The sequence below is a fragment of the Apis cerana genome, linkage group LG9 (genome assembly GCF_029169275.1).
Source record: "Apis cerana isolate GH-2021 linkage group LG9, AcerK_1.0, whole genome shotgun sequence".
NCBI lineage: Eukaryota > Metazoa > Arthropoda > Insecta > Hymenoptera > Apidae > Apis > Apis cerana.
Window position 1 is genome coordinate 8,016,696 of NC_083860.1, and position 20,905 is coordinate 8,037,600.

Below are 20,905 nucleotides of genomic sequence, written 5' to 3' on the forward strand. Positions count from 1 at the left end.
GTAGCAACGATGTAACGACGAAAACAATCGTGCATTTGATTGATAAAAGATAAGAGAGAGAGAGAGAGAGGAAGAGAGAGAGAAGCGTAGCACCGTAACCCGGGCGCGAGGCCGGATGTAACTAGGTCGAGGAAGAAAATGGAGGCGTTGAGGAGTGCGCTTGAACGAATAATGATGGATATTGTGTGTATAACGGTAACATCTTATCGTTACGATACTCAATAAATCGTGGATATTCTGTCTAAAATTCCCTGGCCAGGAGGACACGTGGAATAAATCATCGAACAATTATTTCCCCTTCTTCCAAACGTGGCCGCTTCCAAATATTCGTAGTCCATCGTGAAAGCGTCTCCTTCGTCCGGCCTGAAACGAAAATATCACATTTCGAACCCATGAATTTCGTTTCGACGCGCGACACAAAGATGGAAAGACAGCCCCGTCCCCGAAAATCCTGATTATTTATTTATCGACTCAATCATCTATCTTTTCGATAGAAGAATTCAGAATCTTTGGGGCCAAGTTTCGATCCATTTTTTTCACAAAAGAAATTCTATCGATCTGTTACGTTAACAACAAGTGCAACAATTCGCCGACCAATCCCTCGTCCTTCAACGATGTCGATGCCGCTTCGCAGATATTCTTCTTCAAGCAAGCTTTTCCATCCACGTTACGCCTGGAAACGATCGTTAATAATTAATATCCGGCGGAAATCGGCACGGTATACGTTAAACGACAATCTAATCGAAACGTTTATTACATCGTCAACGATTAAAATGCATTATCTCGTTGGTATATGATTACATTTAAACATTTAAGCTAATTTATATATATATATATGTATATCCGAATTGTTCGTGCGCGTCCTGTTAATTATTTATCAAACTTACACCCAACGATAACACGCGTTTCTACATTCGTTTCGATGAAATATTTTCAATCGAGTAAAAAAGTCGTGGTTGAATTAATTATTAACCATGAATAAGCGATAAAAATGACAAAGGCGACGAAACGATTTGTAAATCGCATCGTCCATTATTAACTCGAATTTTAAACGTTCCGAATTATTGATTATTAATCGATGGTGACTACTCCCCTCCATTCAGTTACGAATCTTTTGCCGTTATACAAATCCAAGATATCGAAGAGGTTGATTAATCGAGGATCGAGTTATTTTTTATTTATTCGATGGAAACAATTTTTTTCTCGTATTCTTATTATTCTTATTATTATTATTATTATTTCCCATCCTCGATCCATCATTCGACAAGTAAGATTCGTGCAAGATTCAAAGATTCTAGAGGCACTTACATGTCAAGTTCACGTTGAAGAATGTCGTATACAGGGACCCTCTCGCTCCAACTCGCTCTACGTCGTCTTCGTGACAAGTCTTCGAAGTAGTTGGTGAAGAAGGTGGCGTTGTTTGGCAACATGTATTGAAACTGAACGTTTTGGCCGTATGACAAAATCTGGCCCGAGACCTGCACCGGCATCGCGAACCCCACCACGAGCTTGACAGAAATGCGAACAAGTAAGCGAGTTTCAGTCAGAACGCACCGTGATTTTGATTCTTGAAAACAAATTTTAACAATATACGATCCCTTGTTCGGGCGAAATGATAGAATTCTTAAGTAAACGTAATCCAATTTCAGGATAAAAATTTTTCGAATAATTACGCGATACAAAAGAATCGAGAAATGAATTCTTTCAGAGACAAATACCCATCGAAATCGAAATTATATCGTGCAATTGGAAGAGATTTGCTTCGATCCTCGAAAGTGAAAATATTATGCAAGGAAATAGTCGAGTCACAATTATGTTAAGCACTTGGAAGCATTTGGAGAATGGTTATAATAAACCACGCGGCGGCTATTATCGGAAGAAATTATCAAACGAGAAAGAAGTTCCACTTCGCGATGAATCGCGAGAAGTGAAACTTTCGCAAGTGTAAAGAATTTATACGGCCGAGAGATAGAAGGGGGGGAGAGACGAGGAGGAAGACGAAACTGGATAGTTCTCCTTTCTTCTTTTCTTTTCTTTTTTTTTTATTTCTCCTTCCCTTTCAAGTCGTTTCCCGAACAGAGATAAATCTGGCACGCGTAATGAAATGAAAAAATTAGCGGAAACGGAATCAAACAAAAATAGTTTCCCCTACCGCTGTGCTTGTACCATGATGATTTTTACATTATACCTTCCACGAATATGAAAACGAAGATGGGAATACGATCTATGTTGGGATAAAGTCCAACAAAAAAAGAAAGGAAGGAAGAAAGAAAGAACTGGTGGAAGGAAAATTTGAAGCTCACCTTGGCGAGGCTAGATCTCAACTTTTCGAATACTGCTTAACCCTCATTCGTTCCCAAGAAAAGATATTACGGCGTCGCTGAATTACCTTTCTTCCTCCCACGTTTCTTAGTTTCATCTCTCTCTCTCTCTCTCTCTCTTTCTCCTACTATCACTTTGCCTATACTCGAGCATTATCTCTAACTCGAGCGTAACGTAAATGTTTTATTTTTCTTCCTTTCAGGATAAGAAAAAAAAATTCTTTTCTCTCTCTCCTCTTAAAATCAGGCGAAAGATATTCAACGAGAGTCGATGATATCCCTCCCTGAAGTTCTCACTTCGCGTTCATCGTGAACGTATCATCCGTTCGTTCGTTCGTTGGTTCGAGATCACTCATCGCGCACCTTTGTGCAGGTAAATATCCAACCTTTCCCCGTCTCTCCCATTGAGCTGCACATCCCCATTGAAAGGTTGCGCGACACGCGAAAAGGGAGTCGCGAGTCGTGGAAAACGGATGGTTAAATAAATTCAACTCGGTGTTTTCGAGACACCGTCGTTCCCGTTTCCGTCCGGCACAAAAGTGAAACGACGCGTGCTACAACTTCGTAATTGTCCTGGTGATAAGGTAGAAGGAAGGCTTGGAAGGCCCCCCTTCCAAGTCTCGGCAAGCCGAGCGAAGAGACATGGAAGTAATTCAACGTCGCCCAAACCCTCTCCTTTCCACCGTCGTCTCTCCTTGCATTCGTTTCTCCTTTTTCTTTCTCACTTTGAAGCTGCGCTTTTGACGCAGTGCAGCTCCGCCTGTTTAGATACATACTGACCCAGAAACCGGGTGAATTTTATTTCACGCCAGTTTCCCGCCCTCTCCCCAAGGCGAACGTCCAAATATTTGCCTTATAGTCGTTCCTGTTGCTTGGAAATTTGCTAATCAAACACTTTTTACGCCGTGGAAACCGTGGTGACGTCGATCGGGAGTCAACATCCTCGATTCGAAATCCACCAGGGGAGCTGCCGTCCGCCCGCGCTTTTGCGAATTTGGAATACCAGGAAAGGAATGGTGAAAGAAAGCGGGGATCCTTTCGATTTCGAAGCATCGATCGCGCGTTCCATGAGAGAAGGTTCGAGACGAGAAATCGGAGAGGAAGAGGAAGGGAGAAGAGATAAAAATAAATAAAAGGAGTATGCAAGCGAACACGTCCATACCCTAAATCCTTGACTAAGACTCGTAACTAAGACACTGGCGTTAAACTCCCTCAAACAAATTCTCTGTTTAGCTCTCTCTATTCCGTTTCCTTGTCCTTGTCCGCGCACCACCTCCTCGAGGAGGGATCCAACCGGCCAACTGCTAATTAATTCCGTACCGTGACGGAGACGACGTATCCGAGACGTTAATTGGCGAGAAGAGGGAAACGGGAAATCTCTTTCGCGTTTTTTCTCTCCAATTTTCGGATTTTCGAACGCGAAATTGACCAGAAAAATGTTATATTTTTACACACGAGAGCTCTCTTTCTCCTCCAAAATTACTTTTTTTCCTCTCAATCGTTTCCCTTCCGTTATCTCCGTTAAAGGAAAATTAATCTCTCTCATTTCTAATTAACTTTCCCTCGCCCCAAAAAATCTTCCTTTCTCTCACAACAATCTGATAATAAATCAAAGGTGGATAACGAAAGACAGACCCCTCTCCCCATAAAATCAAAGGAACAATAAAATTTCAAGCTACATCCAGCGATATTTACGCGCTTTACGAGGAGACGAAAGAGAGACGAAAGGAAACGCGTTTTTCGTTTTATTTATCTTTTGGAAACTATTACTCTGATTCGTCGATACCACTAACTTTCGATAATTCGAAATCTGATTATCAGACGCTTGCTGATTAATTATTTCAACGAAGGATTCGCGCCCCGTCCAATCCAATGAAGAGGGCGCGCCAACGACGCTGTTATTCAAATTAGAGCGCGCGAGTTAAATCCTCCTCGTGGAACGAGGGGAGGCGTGTTCCCGCGGTAATCCCATCAGCCTCGAAGAGGACGAAGCTGAATTATTATTAAGTTTTATCGCTGCCTACGTCCAAGTATGGATAAATACCTTCAAAATACCGCCGAGAGGGTAAACGAGGGGCGGTGGGTACAAGGCCTGCCTCTTCCCTCGAGCTTCCCCCTTCTCGCTCGCCTGGATCCGTCCCATTGCCGCGAGGAACAGCAACGACAATCTCCAGTCCACCTTCGTCCGAATAAACATCGCCGTCCCTTATTTCCTCCTCCAAGTCTCTCCTCCTTCGATCCTCCTCCTGGAAATGGAAAGATCCATCGAAAATTTGATCGAGAATTTCCTCCTTCTCGCTGGATCCGATAGGAATTTTTCCATTCCTTCGTGGAAGAGGGGTAAAAGAAAAACGAGATTGAAGAACTTTGAATAAAAAGAAAAAAAAAGTGAAACTATTTCTCGAAAATTAATGGATCAACTCACCTCCGAGACGAAAGAAACTAAACTCCTATCCGAATTTCGAGCGTAATTTCTTCCCCTTCCCCTGGGCGAGGCACAAACGCACGCTGCAGCTCGAAACTCGTAGGCCACAAGTCTGGTCGGGGATTCTCCAACTTGCCCATCCACGGCGAAATTAACGTATCATCTGTCAACTCATAGGAGCATAGTTGCGCTCCAAGAAGGTTCGTACGACCGACTGTAGTTCGGTCGGACGAGCTAATTTTCCGTCCTTGCTAGACAACCCAGCCCATCCCTTTTCCTCTTCTTCGCCTCTCTCTTTCTCTCTCTCTCTCTCTCTCTCTCCTCGACGACGACCGGTTTCAATCGTCACTTCTCCGTTTCGTTAACGAGACAGGAAAACAAACCGACCATTTCTTCAAACCGATCTTTAAGGTCGTTGACGTTTCACTTTATTACCTCGTCTCGCCCATTTTTCCCGACGCAGACAAAAACATCATTTTTCAAAAAAAAAAAAAAAACGGGATGGGCGAATCATCGACGAGACTCCTCTCTCCATCCTCCATGCTTCGCCCTCGAGAGAGAAAGAGAGAGAGAACTATTGCTTCAACTTGGGACAACTCGCGAGATAAGTTTCAAGGCAAGGATAAGATCCCAAACTTCCGCTTCCGACGTGACAAAAGGGAACTGAAATATATAAACAAAAGGGAAGGGAAAAGTAGTCTTTCCAACAGAGCGAACAAAGTTGCCACGTGAAATTCTCAGCTTCTCTTCCCGGATCGTAAGAAGCATTCCCTCTTCCAGAGAGAGAGAGAGAGAGAGGGAGGAAGTGATGAAAATGATGTTTCCTCGTTGTAATATCCCTATCCCTCATCAACGTGGTCTACGTGGTGGTTTATAAGTCGATGCAAGTTATCGAGAAAATTTCCTCGATGGAAGATTCTTCGGGAATACGAGACGTATCTTACTCGAGGAGGATCTTTCGTTTCAAAGATACACGGACGGGCTCGAGGCTGTGAAACGTTACCGGAATACATCGTCCAAAGACAAACGCGCGATGAAGAGGAGAATAAAATGGAGAATGGCGATAGGAAATGGCGACAAACAACGGTATCGAGAGAAACAGAGAGGTGGTGGACGCGTTAGGGAGGAGGCTTCCACCACCGTATTTCAGGACGAGCATCAACAGCGAAATTTACTTAGGACTACTTTCGTTCCGTTCTTCGTTTCCATCGCAAGCTGAAAAGTCTGACCGATATCCGCGAATATCGTGTCGAAGTGGTACAAATGTCGCGTTCACGTTCGTCCAATAAATTCTTCTTCTTTCTCCTTGAGAAAACACAAGGGAGGAAAAGAAAGGATCGCACAAAATAACTCTTCAAGGATCGAATTCTTATTCCCCCCTCGTTGACAACGATCGCTTGTCCTAGAAAGGAAACAAGCGACAATTTCTCGAGATTAAGCGAGATTAAGCGAATCGGAGAACGAAGTATCTGGTTTGTAATTATAAAAAGCTCTTTTATTGCGAGTTATATCATAGGAAGGAAGTGGGGTGGTCGAAACATAGAGCTTTCCAAGGCAGCTCTCACTTACAACGAAATTTACTTAGCACTGTGTTCCGTCCCCAAACCCCTCCGTAATAAATTCTTTTACGATAAAGTCACCGAGCACGCTCTCCCACACATACTCTCTTTCGATACGTGTTACATCCGAAAGGTATACAGCTTCTCGAACGATCGACTCGTCTCGCGCCGTGTTTTTTTATAACGCGTGAAAAAAGTTTGCGACGGATCATCGACAAATGTTGTCCATCCGAATCGATCGATCGATCGCAACGAGAGGGGGAGGGCTGCAAAGTTCGGCGAAATCAATGTCCTTCCCCCATTTCCCTAGGGGGACGCGATCTCCGTGAACGTTTCGAGGGGTGAATCGGTGCAATCGGGATAGGCGAGGATGCAGTCGCCTCCGGATCTTCCCAATAGTTCCGCATCTCGGTACGAGTGGTCGACGATCCGGCGAGTGGAGTTAACCGAATCTGGCAAGTCCTCGCTCGGCCTAATTGAGAAATTTCAACGCGATTCTCACTCGTGGCACGCGAGTCATTTCTTGCCACAGGATGCTTCGCTCGTGACGAACTTTCCAAACGTGTGATAAAATATAAAACGGAAGTAAAGTTTGCAATTATGTCGAAGCATCCTACGACACGGAGTTATTTCCTTTCGTCTTGGAACGGAAAGAAGAAATTGTTTGGCGATGAAGGCGAAAGAAAAGGGAATCGATCGAAGGAAAGCGCAATTGTTCCAGTGTAAATCGAAGCGATCTGGATGTTATTGATATTCGACGCGCATTGTTTCGAGGAACAATTGTGGCTGGATTACGATCGATAGAAATTTTGCAGAATCGTGTGTGTACAAAGGGAAAAGCTACGCGAAATATCTTCCATTAGAAGCTTAATGCACGCGCCTAACTTGGTCGCAATTAAAGTAGCCGCTCACTGGCTCGGTTGCAATTTCCTTCGAGTACGCGGCCGGAATGGCAAATTCCTGCCCGGTTTCCGATCGCTCGGCCAATCATTCGTTCCATCATCGATCAACCATTAACTCGATTCCAGCCTTGCATTACCACCGCCCTTTAACCCTTCCAATTTCCCTCCCCCGATCGCTAAATTAACGATATCGCTGGTCCAATCTTTAATTTTCCAAATTTGCTCCCCTTGTGAAAACTTTCCATGGGTTTTTTCCTCCAATCAAACGTAGTAGTCAGTCGTAATCAAACGTAAAAATTTTGCATTAAAACGACGACTGGTCGAAGTTCGGAATAATTCGTCGATCGAACGAGTCTCTCGTTGTTGTATTCTCGATACAACAACAACAGAAAAGAAAAGAAAAGGAAAGAAACGAATGGAAAAATCGTAGAGCAAAATCGTTAAACGTTGCCACGCCCGGATTTTACTGCATTATCTCGGTGTATTCGTGCTTCGTTACGCGAGGCACCGTCGTCTTACTTGGTCGTAAGCGGGCAGGACAGCCATTAGAGACTTCCAACGGAATTCATTAACCGGAAGCTCCTCGAGAAATGAACTTCGTTTCGGAAAGTACACGAGTCAAAGCGCGATTCGTCGGAACCAACTTACGTTAAAATTAAGTGGATCACCTCCTCGAGGACGTCACGACGTGTCCTTCCAAACGGCGTCTCCGCGAGTTCGCAGATGGTCTTCAGAAGGCACTCTCTCCCGTCCTCCCAACCGTGCCTGAAAACAAAACGCTCCGATTTTAATCGATATCTCTTCCCCTCCTCTCTTCTCTCTCTCTCGCACGTTTCACTTCTCCTCCTCTTTTCCTTTATTTCGTAATTTTATTTAGGAAATCGATGGAAATCGAGCCCTTCGGCGAATCGTGCGCCACGATATCGGTTTTATAAAATGGCGAAAGGGAACTTCTTAAGCGCGCTCTCCCCCGCACTTCGTTCCCATCCGAGAAATTCATTATCCTGGACAACTTGCCTCGAATAAAATTACGTCACCGGGGGAGGTGGACGCAAATTTCGAATTTCAATTTTGCGTTTAAACACGTTCTTCGAATGCTTTCGAATTAAAGACACGTGGAAAAACAAAAGAGGGGGAATGAAAATCCGAGAAATTCATTATTCCGGACTTGAATAGAATCGTATCACCGAGGGAAATGGATGGATGGATGCAAATTTCGAATTTCGGTTTTTGCCGCCGCGTTTAAACGTTCTTCGAATACCTTCGAATTAAAGATACGTGAAGAAACAGGAAAAAAGAGAGGGGGAGGGGGATGAAACAAACAACGAACGCTTCTGTCACCGATAGAGAGAATGACCAGAGAATTCTCGACGAATCTCATCTCTCTTGTAAAACTCGTGATGAGAAATTCACCCTATTCAGCCGGCTAACGATCCATTTCACGCGACATCTCGCCCTCCTCCTTGTCAACCCTTCGTATCGGCCAACTCTCTTTCTTAACTTTCGCTCCAAAGCTAAATTATTCGTTTGTTATTCGCGCCCCCCGGCCTCTCTATCCTCTCCAAAACGGAGCAATTACCCTACGCCCCAATTAGGTTACGCTTCGAGCTCTCTCCGCGTCTTTGCTTTGACGCTGCAACATCGGCCACGCCCTCACCTTTCGCGAACGGATAACCGTTAGGCGCATCTTGGCAATCAGTCGTTTTATCACTCCAACCTTTTCCCCGCGCTCCACTAAAATTTCGTGTTAATCGAAATTGCGAACCTTCTTCTTAACGATTCGTAAGAAGCGTCGTGGAACCGGTACCGGGATCTCCTCCTTCTCTCGATCAGTTTCATAAAATATTTTTCACGAACCATCTTCTACTCTCCTCGTCGAACGTGAGACGAATCGTTACAACGAAATAAAATTCGTTTAAAGCTGAAAAGAGAGGGGGAAATAAAGGGGTTGAAACTGGGTTCCCCAAATATCAGTGGCGCACGCAACAACTCGAGGCCTCGCTCCCCCTTCGTTTCAATCGTAATCAACCGCTCATTGTAAGCGTTATCGGCGATAAACACGAATGTGGCGAATCACGGGTGGATGATGCTCGAGTAGAAAATGGAATTTCATTAATTCCCCCGAAACGATTGAACGATCTCGGCCAATTCCGGTGTCCCGGTTAATTACGAATTTATTCGTTCGTTTCCAGCCCGTGTTTACCGATTCATCGGCCCGCTTATTCTTCCGACTCGAGGACCGATATCGAGCCGATCCGTCCCGATCTCTGTTTCCAGGACTATTTGCGCGTGCGTCAATTTCGTTCCGCCCACAAAATCGTTCCATCCACCCCCTCCCCGCCTTGTTCCATTTACTTACCACTACGGGGATCGTATCGTACACTCACCGATCCAACAGATTCTCGATCGCCTCGTAAGCGTCCTGCAGATTCAGATCCCTCGCCTCCCTGGCCAACATTATCGTAGGCTCGAGCTGCGACAAGTTGGACGGAAGTCTGTAATTGAATTGGAATGCGGACGAGAACACCACGCTTCCCCTTTTGTTCATGGAAACCGGAACCGAGACGCCGACCGTGAACTGGAAAATGGGGGAAGGAGGAACGAGTTTAATGGGGGGCGCACGAAACAACTTCAAGGGGGGAGAAGAAATCGGAGGGAAGGAGGAGAGGAATGGTGGAGCTATCGTTGTGAAGTTTTTCTTTTTTTTTTCGAGAGGAAAAGTTTCGTTTGGGAAAAGCGCTTTCGCTATTGGTGGCACTTTCCTCTCTCTCTCTCTTTTTTAAATTTTTCCTTCGAATTAGAAGAGAAGAAACGAGACGAATCCGTAAAAGTAACATGCTAAACTTCAATTTCTACATCTTTCTTCGGATCTCCGCCAATCTGGTGATGTAATAAACCGTTCGAGTTTCTTTTCCGCGAAAAACGGCGAAAGAAGGAAATAACCGCAGGAACCGCATAAAGGGGCAACGAAAACCAAGGAAGTAGCGAAGTGGATCTTGACACGAACGTTGTGGAGCGAAGCTTTTTAAAAAACGGATATATATGTATATAATATTTCCACCTTTTGTAAATTTCTCAACGGTACACCACTGAAATCCGAAAAATAGAGTATTAAAATTACTTTCAATTCGATTACAATTTTGGTTGGGAAAAAATTGTTCCACGCTGATTCTACTCGAGTTTGACTGATTTCATTCCGATATTAAATTACGAAAGCGGATCTCGATGATACTCGAAAAAACACTTCTTCGAGTACGAAAAGATTTTAAACGGGAAAACGCGAAAATCCGATTGAACGTGGAGAATATAAAGGCGTGTAAGAAACGGGAAAGGGAATTAAAATCGGGGGGAAAAGTTACCTGGAACAACGTGTTGTTGGGATAAAGAAGGATACTTTCGCTTCTCCAAACGAACGAGCACACTATCACTACGGCTCCCAATGGAAACGAGCGAAACATGTTAATTTTAAAACACTTCAAGTTAAAAAAACGGCAAACGGAAAAAGATTTTAGACAGACTTCTCGACGAGCCAACGACGAATGGGCTACCAGTTCGCGCGACCGACAACGCGATAATGAATGCGTAGTATTCGTAAAGGAAGACCGTATGGTATGTTGTTTACGTTCGACGTTCGTGATTGCGAGTCGTTTGGAGAAGCGGCTTTCCAAGAATCACTCTGCGGTTAAATTGCACGTACAAATTCTCTGGAAAACGAAATGTTAATTTCATAGACGAAAACAAAGGTCGAGGAGTAACGCACACGTGCGAACAACGTGTTTATTTTCTTTCGATTCGATTTTATTTTAATTTTAATATCCGACGATAAATTATCTCGTGCGATGAGCGTTTAGAAAGGAAAAAGGAAAGAAGAAGAAGAAGAAGGAAATTTGCGATCGAATCGAATAAGAGGGGGGAATGGAAACGCAAACGCGTTTCGATATGCAGTATGGAAAACCGAAGCCCGATTCATCGGTATATCAGCTTAACCCCTGCCAACGATAGCGTTGTAAATCCAATAATTGGCCGGCTGTTAAGCAGCTTTAATTAATTCCGTTTCCAACGCGGCGCGATTAACGACCGAAGTTGAATTAAAATCTCATCCGAGGATAGCCGGATCTCTCCTCCCGAAGAAACGCGGATTTCTTCCACTCAGAAATTACTGCCTACTTTTTTCCTTTATCTTTATCTTTCGATAAACAATCTTTGGTCGCGCTAAAATTTTTAATTCAATCTCGCAGAAATTTAATCGATTTCTTTTTCTTTTGTTTTGTTTGAAATAGAAGGGAAATTGAAGGAAAAATTGTCGTTTCGATGCGAGGGGAGAATTATTTTTAAATCAAAATTAGAATCGTGATACTCGATTTTGTTTGTTTATTTAGTTATTTTGATTTAGTTATTGCGATAATCACACGTTTGGCACACGCAACGCGGTTGGCATAAACGATATCATCCCATCCAATATTGCAATCTTGCTGAGAGGCAGCGCCAATTGGCGGCGTTTGCGCGCGTATTCGTAGAATTGTATTAAAAAATACATCGAATATTATTTATACATTTGATTCCATTCTTCCATTCCAATGTCGAAATTAAAGCGAAGTTATTATCTCCAATTTCCAAAAATCGAGCTTGTCTCGTTTCTAATACGAACGGGCCCGAGAATGCAAAAAACACGATTATGAATATACAGATGTAGATTAAAAGAGAAGAAAGGTATTTAAAATATTTTCGAGGAAATCGGCCCATTCCAAAAAAAGAAGCGATACCGTGTTACGCGATCTCTCATAGACGCGTATCCTGAAAGAGGGCAACCCGCCCTGAGCCTTTTTTCATAACGACGCCATATTTTACGGTCACGTGGATCGTAAAACACCGTAATGACGATGGTAATAAAGCGATAACTTATGACGGGAATAATGCGTCGATGTCGCGAGAAAAAAATGATAAAAAACGACCGCATTTGTCTTCATCCCGGACCCCGACGCGCTCTTGTCTCCTACTCCTACTTTCAATTACATTCCTTCCTATCCGAATTCTATCCTTGGTTTCTCTCGATCGATAACTCGCTCGTAATCGCCGAGGTTTATTTCAACCCGAAAGAAAATTTAAAAAAGGAGGAGGGAGGAGGAAAAGAAGGGAAAAATCGGGGATCCTCCGAGATGGTAATTCGAGGCGAGGCGGAAAGGAGGAGACTCGTTGGAATTCTCGAATTCTACTCGATCCGATCACCTCTTCTTGTTTCGAGAACGAGTTCCAAAAAAGGGGATCTTGCCGCAGGAATTACGAATCTCTCCCTTTCGATTTGTTAAATATTTTAATGGAATGAGTAAACATAACGGGGTGGAGAGAGGAAAGAAAGAATCTTCTTATTTACTCTAACTTACTGATTTTAAATAACGATGACTCGAGATTTCTCTCTCTCTCTCTCTCTTTGTCTTCGTGGAAACAAGTTTTATACACAAGATAAATTGTCATGGAACGAAGGAATAAAATTCAAAGTACGAAAAGGTAGGAGGTTAGTACTTCGAGAAGGAAAAAGATTTGGCCGGAACGAAAATTTATAATGGATGGGCCGATAAAATGGCAGGGGGGAGGGGACAGAGTGGATACGCCCGCAGAAGGAACGCGTCCGTTCTTTCGTTCCGCGTGATCCACGAATTTGATTCGACTGGAATAATAAAAAGGAAACGAAGGGAAGAGGGGAAGGGAAGCGTATCATTTTCGTAGGAGAGGGAATATCTCGTGAGATCCTTGTGGAAAAATCCAAAACCTTCCTTCCTTCTCCTTTCTACTCCCTTCATTCTTCCATCGTTACTTCCCACAGTTGCACCCCCAAGAGGTCGGGCGAGAGTACGTTGGTGGAAGGAGCACGTCTCGCGAAATCGTTCTCACTATCGCGGTTTCGAAGCAGACCGGAATAGTAACGAGAGGAAACTAGAGACGTCCGTAGAAATTTTCATCCTCCATTGTTTCTCCCCTGTCCTCTCCGAAAAATCCACAGCCAGAGGATCTACCCTCCTCGAGGATGCGAAGATGCAGACCTTTAGTTTTTTAACTCTAGTCCATCGTTAACCAAACTCGCTCCACCCCGATCGAATTTAACGAGGGGCCAATTTGATGACACGATGATAATGCGTGATAAAGAGAAATAATAAACTTAATTCCCGCTTTAATTCTCTCTCGACACTCGATAGATCTTGCCGTGTCCATTTTTCTTCCCCTAATTCGACATCGTGTGGAGGGGAGAGAGGAAGAAGGAGGAAGAAGATGTGAGAAGAGAGGAAAACGAGATAAAAATATTCCGTATACTTTCATTAATTTCACACGGAACGAGGATTGAACCTCGAAAGAAATTCTAAAACTCTTCTTCCCCGAAGAATTCGCGAAACTCGAAACGAAGAATTCGCACGGTGGGGAATTAATACGGGACCAACGCCCATTCGGGGAAGAGATCGACAAGATAAATCCACGGTAAAATGTTGGAGGCGTTCGACTCTGGGCATCCCAACGGGGCAAACGTTCCACTCTTCCGAGGATACTTCTCCGTCTTCTCTTCCTGTTTTTATTTTCCCCCCCTCCATATTATATACATACCAGGCGGAGGAGAGTGGCTGTGTCCTGTGCCCCTCGTCTCACCCCGCCTTCCACGAGCTTTTCCTTCCAGCTTTTAAGCGTTACGCGTACTTGGCTCGCCCCGCACGATAATGGACTATGCTTTTTAAAGTGCTTTAACACCGGCTATTATCGTTTTGCAACCGGTTCACCGACGACGACGTCCACCGAATTCCTCCTTCCTTCTTCCTTCCATCCTCCCGACAAAGTGTCGATCGAAGCCGATAAGAACCTCTCTCTCTCTCTCTCTCTCTCTCGGGGCGGAACTTCACGCACGCCTAGATTGTCCATTTATCCCTAATTCACCATCGTAAACGATCGCATAAGTCGGGCGGAATTTTCAATTCCAACTTCTCCACGACACCGACCACCCGTTTCGAAAACTTTTTACATTATAAAAGGTCTAATGCGATTTAAGGAAAATCCATTCCCGGGGTGTGAAATTTAAAAGTGGTAGAGGAGAAAACTTTTTTTTTTACCTTACCCATTTCCATAATTAATGCGAAATGTGGCGAGATAAATATGTAACGATCGAAGAATGAGTAGGTGTGTGCGCTGTTCGCTACCGCTATTCTTTGTAATAATGATAATAATAAATTAATCGTGGAACATTTTTCGTGGGAATTTGTATCGATTTTATAATTTTATATCGTCTTTCTGTATCTTCTTCGAATATGATAAACGAAATTTTGAATCTCGGAGATTTACAAAATGTTACGTAAAATCCTGTGTTTTTATCCCACCACGAGCGCGATAATCTATGGTTATTCATAAATCAGTCAGCGTTAAATCAATACATTTTATTCGCGAAAGAGATCCTAATTCATTAGAACAGACAAACAAGATTATTTCTCTTATTGATTATAGAGAGAAACACGAATTCGAAAAGGAAATCGGAAATCGGAGTATTCACCGTAACGGAAAAAATTTTGTTTGCAAGAGAAAACGGTTAAAAAAAATAACAGATCCAAAGAATATTGGAAATCCTCGGAAATTTGTACAAGTTTCGTTCGATCCTCATCGAACCAGGCTCGTTTCTTATTCAAGAGTTGTTTAGAGACGAGAGTTTTTAGAGTAGTCGAAAGAATTTTGTTCGCGAGGGGGGCCGCGAAGATTCTTTAATTTCGAATTCCTCCTAAGAACTGGCGGCGATTGAACTGCGGGTCGCTCGACTTTTAGGCAAATGAAAAACTTCCTCCTTGAGGAAGAGAGGAAGCTTCAGAATGCTCAGAAAGAAGAGGACGGGGTGCACGGTTAAGAAATGCTTTCACGGTGGCTCGACACCTTGAGAAACGGCCTCGAACGGATGAATTTTAGGATGCATCGTTTCAACATAATCGAGCGTTCAACCGGATTCTTCCGGAACGATCACCTCCTCCTCGATGCACTCGATGCCCTCTCTGGCCGTGTACTCGCTCTCTCCGATAAATTACAAACACGAGGGCGTGATCCCTTTTTCCTCTCCTTCTTCTTGCTCGCGCATTTAGGCTACTTTTTTCGGATGAAAAGGTTTTTAAGAGCAAATGTTTCATTAGCCTCGTTTTGCACGATGATTAACATCGTTCGCCGTTATGAAATATTTTTTCAAAGAGTTTCCCAAGAGAATAGAACGAGGGGACGAGAAAATTCAAACGCTTGAAATGAATAATCGCAGTGAGCAAAATTCAACAAACGATTAAATTTAAGAATTCTACGTTCAATCTTGTTCGAATAACTGTAATTATTGGGTTGTTCGAAACGTTTTTTTTTCATGACAATGAAATACCAAGTCGTTTCATGTATAATCACGAACACTCGAATTCGGCTAATTCAATCCCATGGCAATTTCTCGGTTCATCGATTTGCTTCGATCAGTGCCTTCATTTCGTCTTCATCAGCTTCAACTGGTCTTCCAGAACGTGGCGCATCTCGATGTTCGAAAATTTTGAAAACCAGTTTTGACACTGACGTACCGTTTATACACCTTCTCCATAGACTTTGCACGACTTTTTTGAAACGGTATTCTTACCTTTTCGATGATAAAATATGCCGAAAATGCTTCTTCTTGAATCTTTGTCATCGCACACGAAAAAATACCGCACGGAATCAAACGAATTTTTACAAAATAAACCAACGGAATGCCAACTCTCAAAATATAAAATATCAACAACGGCTTAGAATGAAGTTGGCTGATGAACGTTCGACTAGCGACACTCGTGTGAAAAAACGAAATTACTTTCCGACTGACGCAATGATTGTGAGGTTATACGAAGAGTGATCAATTACGATTGTAAATGTGATATTAACTTGAAACAATTTTTTGCCCGCAAACGTCGATTTCGATCGCACACGAATTAGAAAGGATCGTCTTCATCCCAAGAAAAATGGTTCGAGCTCCAACTGAACGGAATGTCCACGTGTCGTCCGGTCGGAATAGATTTCACGTGATCACCGTGGAGAACACGTCGAGCATACTTCTCGGGCATTCTGGATAAAGGGCGTGGCAGTTTTCCGCCGACATCTGCTCGCCCAAACGCTCCGCCGCGCTGTACTCTCGATCCCCGTACTCGTCGTACCGCTCCTCGGTGCTCGAAGGCCTGAAATTCCAAAGCGCGAGTACGCGTCTCGAACCGTGAAAAATTACAATCGTCGTCGTCGCGAGAGATCCGCGGGACGAGGAAACGGTCTGGAAAAGAATTCGGTGGGTCAGGAGAAGGAAGGATGAAGAAAGAGAGAGAGAGAGAAAGAGAGAGAGTGGCACTCCGGGATCGATAACGCCAACAGATATGCAGAAGGAGCTTCCAAGTTATTTACCAGCTTCCCTGGCGTTAATCGTCGTGCAGACCATCGCTTAATCCCTCGCCATTCGCGCTATTATATTATTAATTCATCAGTAGGAGCGTAACTTCGTACTCCGGTAAGTTAATTTTCTTTGTAACAAAAATGTTAGAATTGAAATTTTTAATATATCCCATTTCGTCAATTTTATAATTCTTTTCGAGATTTTAATTTTACTTTTTTTCTTTTTTTTTTTTTAATCACTGAAACATGCAACAAGCGTGACAAAACGATGCACAATATGTGCTTATATGCTTAGATTAGACTAAATTGATTTTGTAAGGATCGTCAATTTTTTTGCTCCTTCTCTTTCTTCTCTTCTCTTCTCGGTGGCTGGACTGGATTGAGATTATTATCGAAATATCGGGATAAGAGGCTTGGATCTTTCTTCCAATATTTTCTTTTTTTTTTTTTTTTTCTACTTTTCACGATTACCTGAAGAAGACATGCAACAGCTGTCCCAACAAACCGTGAGTACCATCGAAAGGAGCGGAGGCAGCTTCGCAAATGGCCTTCAATAGGCAGGCCTTCCCACCGAATCCGTACAGGCCAGCCGCCTTTTCCAACGCTTTATAAACGCTCCATCTGCTCTTCTGCGCTCGAGAATAATAGACTCCCGGAACGGTGAAGTCTGTCGCGTTCGATGGCAAGTTGTATACGATCTTGGTGAAGACACCGATGATTATGCTTTCGCGGTCCAGTTGCAACGGCGTTCCCAGTCCCAGGATCAGCTGTATTGTCCGAAAATTACAAAAGATTTATAAGTTTAATTTCAATTTCACGTCATTATCATCGAGTACGTATATGTATTTATTTTCCAAAATTTTGTGGAAGGGATCATTTGAGAACGAATCGAACGATCGGATTAAAGGTATTTCGTACGAAATATTTTTCGAGAAGTGGAAAAAAAAATATGGAATATTTACAATATTTACGTTTCTCGTTATATTTCGCGTTTTCACGGGACGAAGCTCCGTTTCGAGGAACATTTTCGAACGGAATCCATCGGTACGAGCGCGTAGATTCGATCGGAGAACTCGTTGTTACACCGGTTATTCATGAGAACGAGATCCCCAAAGAGGAAATTGGATGAACTCAGACGAGATCAGGTTAAAATCCTAGTTTCCGGATTCTAGGAAACGGATCGTGGAAATCCCTGATCCTCCCTCCGCTATCTCTTCCTTCGCGTATCTGTTTCCGTGTAGAAATAACTGGTAGAAAGGGTTAATCGTTGGGGTTACGCGATTTCCGCCTGATCATTTTCACATCGAAAACGAGGCGAGGGATTCGCCTTATTCGGATACCGAGATCGGGATTTTTAACGATAACCATTTACATCTCACGTAAATAAAACGGGATGTTTCGGAGATCGCGCAACTAACTGTTTCCACGCACAAACAGATTCGTTTGTATAACGGCGAAACACGAGAATATCGACGGAGAAAGAGAGGGTAACCGTTAAAGTGGTAGCTCGCGTAACCTCGTGAACTCGGAGAGTTTCCCTCCTGGACAAAGTTTCCAAGGAAACTATCGTAGGAGGTATCGATATCCCTCGAGGATGGGAGTGACGAGAGTCAGAATTTCCGGATCGACCACTTATCCGGACGCGAACAACGGAATCGCGACAAGTAGATGCGATGGTCAGCTCCTTGATGGTCGACGCCAGTAGCCGAACAGCCTTCCAGCTGTTTGCGCATCGATTGGAGAAAAAGAGAGAGAGAGAGAGGTAACCCCAACCTTCTCCTCCCCCGATATCGTTAAACTGTCTTCCCCAGACAGACGCGGGCCGAAAACGATTCTCCGTGGAAATTTTCGCGGTTTTATCGAAAATTCATACGCCAACCCCCTCGTCGTCGCCCCCACGTGTGCGCAATATGAATATGCATGCGCATGCACGTATGCCGCCGCACGGGGGCTGCACCGAGCGTGGCGATACTGCCTGATACTGCCCCGCGGGGTGGATATCCAGGGGTTGTATATCCACCTGGTGCAGAAATTGGATGAACCTTGAAAGGGGAACGCGGATCGGATCGGAACGTTACCTCTCCCTCTTGTTCTTATCGTCCCCTTATTGTAATTGGCGATTTTAAAAGAAGGAATTTCTGACGAATCGAATTTGTCTCGAGAGTTTATCCAGATAGGAGAAGGGAGGGATGTTATTTAATAGGAAAGTTATGTCTATCTGGAATTCGTTTGATTCGGTACACCGCGAGCGGAAAATCCAGGTAGCGTTGTTGGTGCAAGCGAAACTGCCGCTATCCCGATCTCGCTAGCCCTGTTCATCCCATCAACCCGACCAGGTTGTAATCCGAAGGACGACCATTTCCAAACACGATGGACGGAAAATTGGATGAGCCTCGGACATGTGGCGTGGCCGGGAATTATTCAAGAAGCGGTCGGTTACGTGAGCCAGCTCCACTGTTCCCCGGTATATTTTCTCCTTCCAAATAATCGAGCGTACGGACGATGTACTCGGCACAAATATATCGTCGCGATTCTTCTGATAAATAGAAAAAAAAAATCTGACAAATCCGAGATATAAGATCTCCGAGATCGCTCTCCAACTCGCGTATATACCTTCCACGGAATCATTTTCGATCAAGCCACGCGTAGGAAAAGGTGGAGCAGAGGCTGGAATCGTTGGAATTTTCCCTGGAGCGTGAAAGGAAAGGAAGGGAAAGAAAAGAAAAAGGTTCGATCGCGAACACTTGAGCGACTCCCCCTCGATCGATTCATTAGCCTTCGTCGATCTTAACCACGGTTTTTGTACGTACCAGAAGCTGGGAGTCTTTGGGGAAAGCGAGAGCCCTTGGTCGCCGCGAGGGACTTTCCAACAGGCCGGTGAAATCGTCCTTGTCGTCCTCGAGCCTCTGCGCCAGACACGGCGACAGGGAAACGAGGGCGAGGAACACCACCGAGGACAACCTCGCCCCAGCAGTCATCCCGTTGCGGTTCTCCAGGTCCCCTCGAGCGATTCGTTCGTTCTGTCGAGCGGACCAACTCGAACGGACGAACTGGTAGGCCGATCTCCAAGTCCAAGATTCGAAACGTATATAGGATAGGATAGTACCGTTTTGTATCTCGGCTACGACGAGTAACGAGTGTAAATATTGATCGAGAGGTGGAGGTGAGCGGTGTGCCCGTCCATTCATCCGGTTCGCACCGGGAGGACTGTTAATCCGACGAGAACACTTTGGTAACGGGACTGTTGGTTAACGAGCGCGATTCGAATGCTCTTCTCGTCTTTGCCAAATCTTTGCTTCGTTTTGGGATACTCGTTTTTCCTTTTCGCAAGATTCGAGGGGCGGATCTCGGAGGAAGAAGAGGAAAATTCGATCGATATTTTGGCTAGATTTATTTCGATCGCTTTCTTCTTCGCGCGAAAATCGCGCGCGGAGGGTTTCTGGATTTTTCTCGAGATTTTAAGGCGGTTAAACTTACTGCTCCGCCCTCCGCGAGTCAGTACATTTTCAACGATGAAGAAACTTTTGGGGCTGCGCTTAAATCAGCGGCCATCCGCGCAATAAAACCCACACGAAAGTTCCGACCTGGTCTAGATTCCTTCGATTCACCGGAAGAGGGAGAGAGGTTGGTGGAACAAGGAGATCCGGTGAAATTTTAGAAAAAGATTTCGTGGTGTGCGTGTATATATATATATATATATATATATGTATATCCGATCCAAGTAACTCCAAATGATTCTTGGTCGAATCGTCGTTACAGTGGAGCTACGATTTTCCGTCATTAAATCGAATCGCAAACCCCCTTTCCAACTCCGTAAATTCATCCTCCGTTACATATACACGAATCTTTTTCCTCGTGAAACGTAACCACGTGAACCGAACGCATACCCCTGCCTTTTATCTATCTGGGTTAAACGGTATCCATTTGTCCTGCTCCTTATCCGGCTGGCCGAGACGTCCGATCCGGAAATCGAAAGCTCGTCCCTCGTCGTTCTCTCCGTCGACCAAGAAAAGAGAGAGAGAGAACGAAAGAGAATCGATGGAACGGCGGTTGGAAACGGAGTTGTACGAACTGCGATTAAATCGTTGGATCGCCAGTCTCGTCGATGTTTCATACACGCTCGGATGCTGGACGTGTTTCGAATGTTGTTCGCCAATTTCGTAATTTGTAATTTAACGAAGGTACGAAGAACGCGTTTCAACGCGTTTTTTATCCACAGCATTTTGCATCGAATCATTTCAAATTTCGTAGGAAAATATTTTTCTAAAAGGTTTCTTTTCGAGTTTTCTTTTACAGTTTTTTCTTTTA

The 20,905-nt window shown here is 44.1% G+C and overlaps 2 protein-coding genes across 9 annotated transcripts in view; one reads left to right on the top strand and one right to left on the bottom strand.

Annotated features, from left to right (window-relative positions):
• The window catches only part of LOC107992698 (acetylcholine receptor subunit alpha-like 1), a 204,850-nt gene that overhangs the window by 167,868 nt on the left and 16,077 nt on the right, over positions 1 to 20,905 (top strand). The window lies entirely within an intron of this gene.
• Positions 156 to 20,293, bottom strand: LOC107993015 (uncharacterized). 4 transcript variants are annotated; one of them, XM_017049185.3, is made up of 8 exons: positions 10,567 to 10,782; positions 9,595 to 9,785; positions 7,856 to 7,972; positions 4,747 to 5,409; positions 4,366 to 4,567; positions 1,309 to 1,508; positions 566 to 673; positions 156 to 363 (listed from the first exon to the last, which is right to left on the bottom strand). In XM_017049185.3, the coding sequence occupies exons 5-8, from the start codon at positions 4,516 to 4,518 to the stop codon at positions 219 to 221; spliced, it is 606 nt and encodes a 201-aa protein (XP_016904674.1). In that variant the 5' UTR covers positions 4,519 to 4,567; positions 4,747 to 5,409; positions 7,856 to 7,972; positions 9,595 to 9,785; positions 10,567 to 10,782; the 3' UTR covers positions 156 to 218. The 4 variants fall into 4 exon arrangements, 2 of the variants coding, with proteins under 2 accessions (XP_016904674.1, XP_016904696.1); XR_009831140.1 differs by lacking the exons at positions 156 to 363; positions 566 to 673; positions 1,309 to 1,508; positions 4,366 to 4,567; positions 9,595 to 9,785 and adding exons at positions 17,069 to 17,364; positions 19,408 to 20,293 and having other exon boundaries at positions 5,231 to 5,409; positions 10,567 to 16,392; XR_009831139.1 differs by lacking the exons at positions 156 to 363; positions 566 to 673; positions 1,309 to 1,508; ... (1 more) ...; positions 4,747 to 5,409; positions 9,595 to 9,785 and adding exons at positions 6,220 to 6,777; positions 17,069 to 17,364; positions 19,408 to 20,293 and having other exon boundaries at positions 10,567 to 16,392.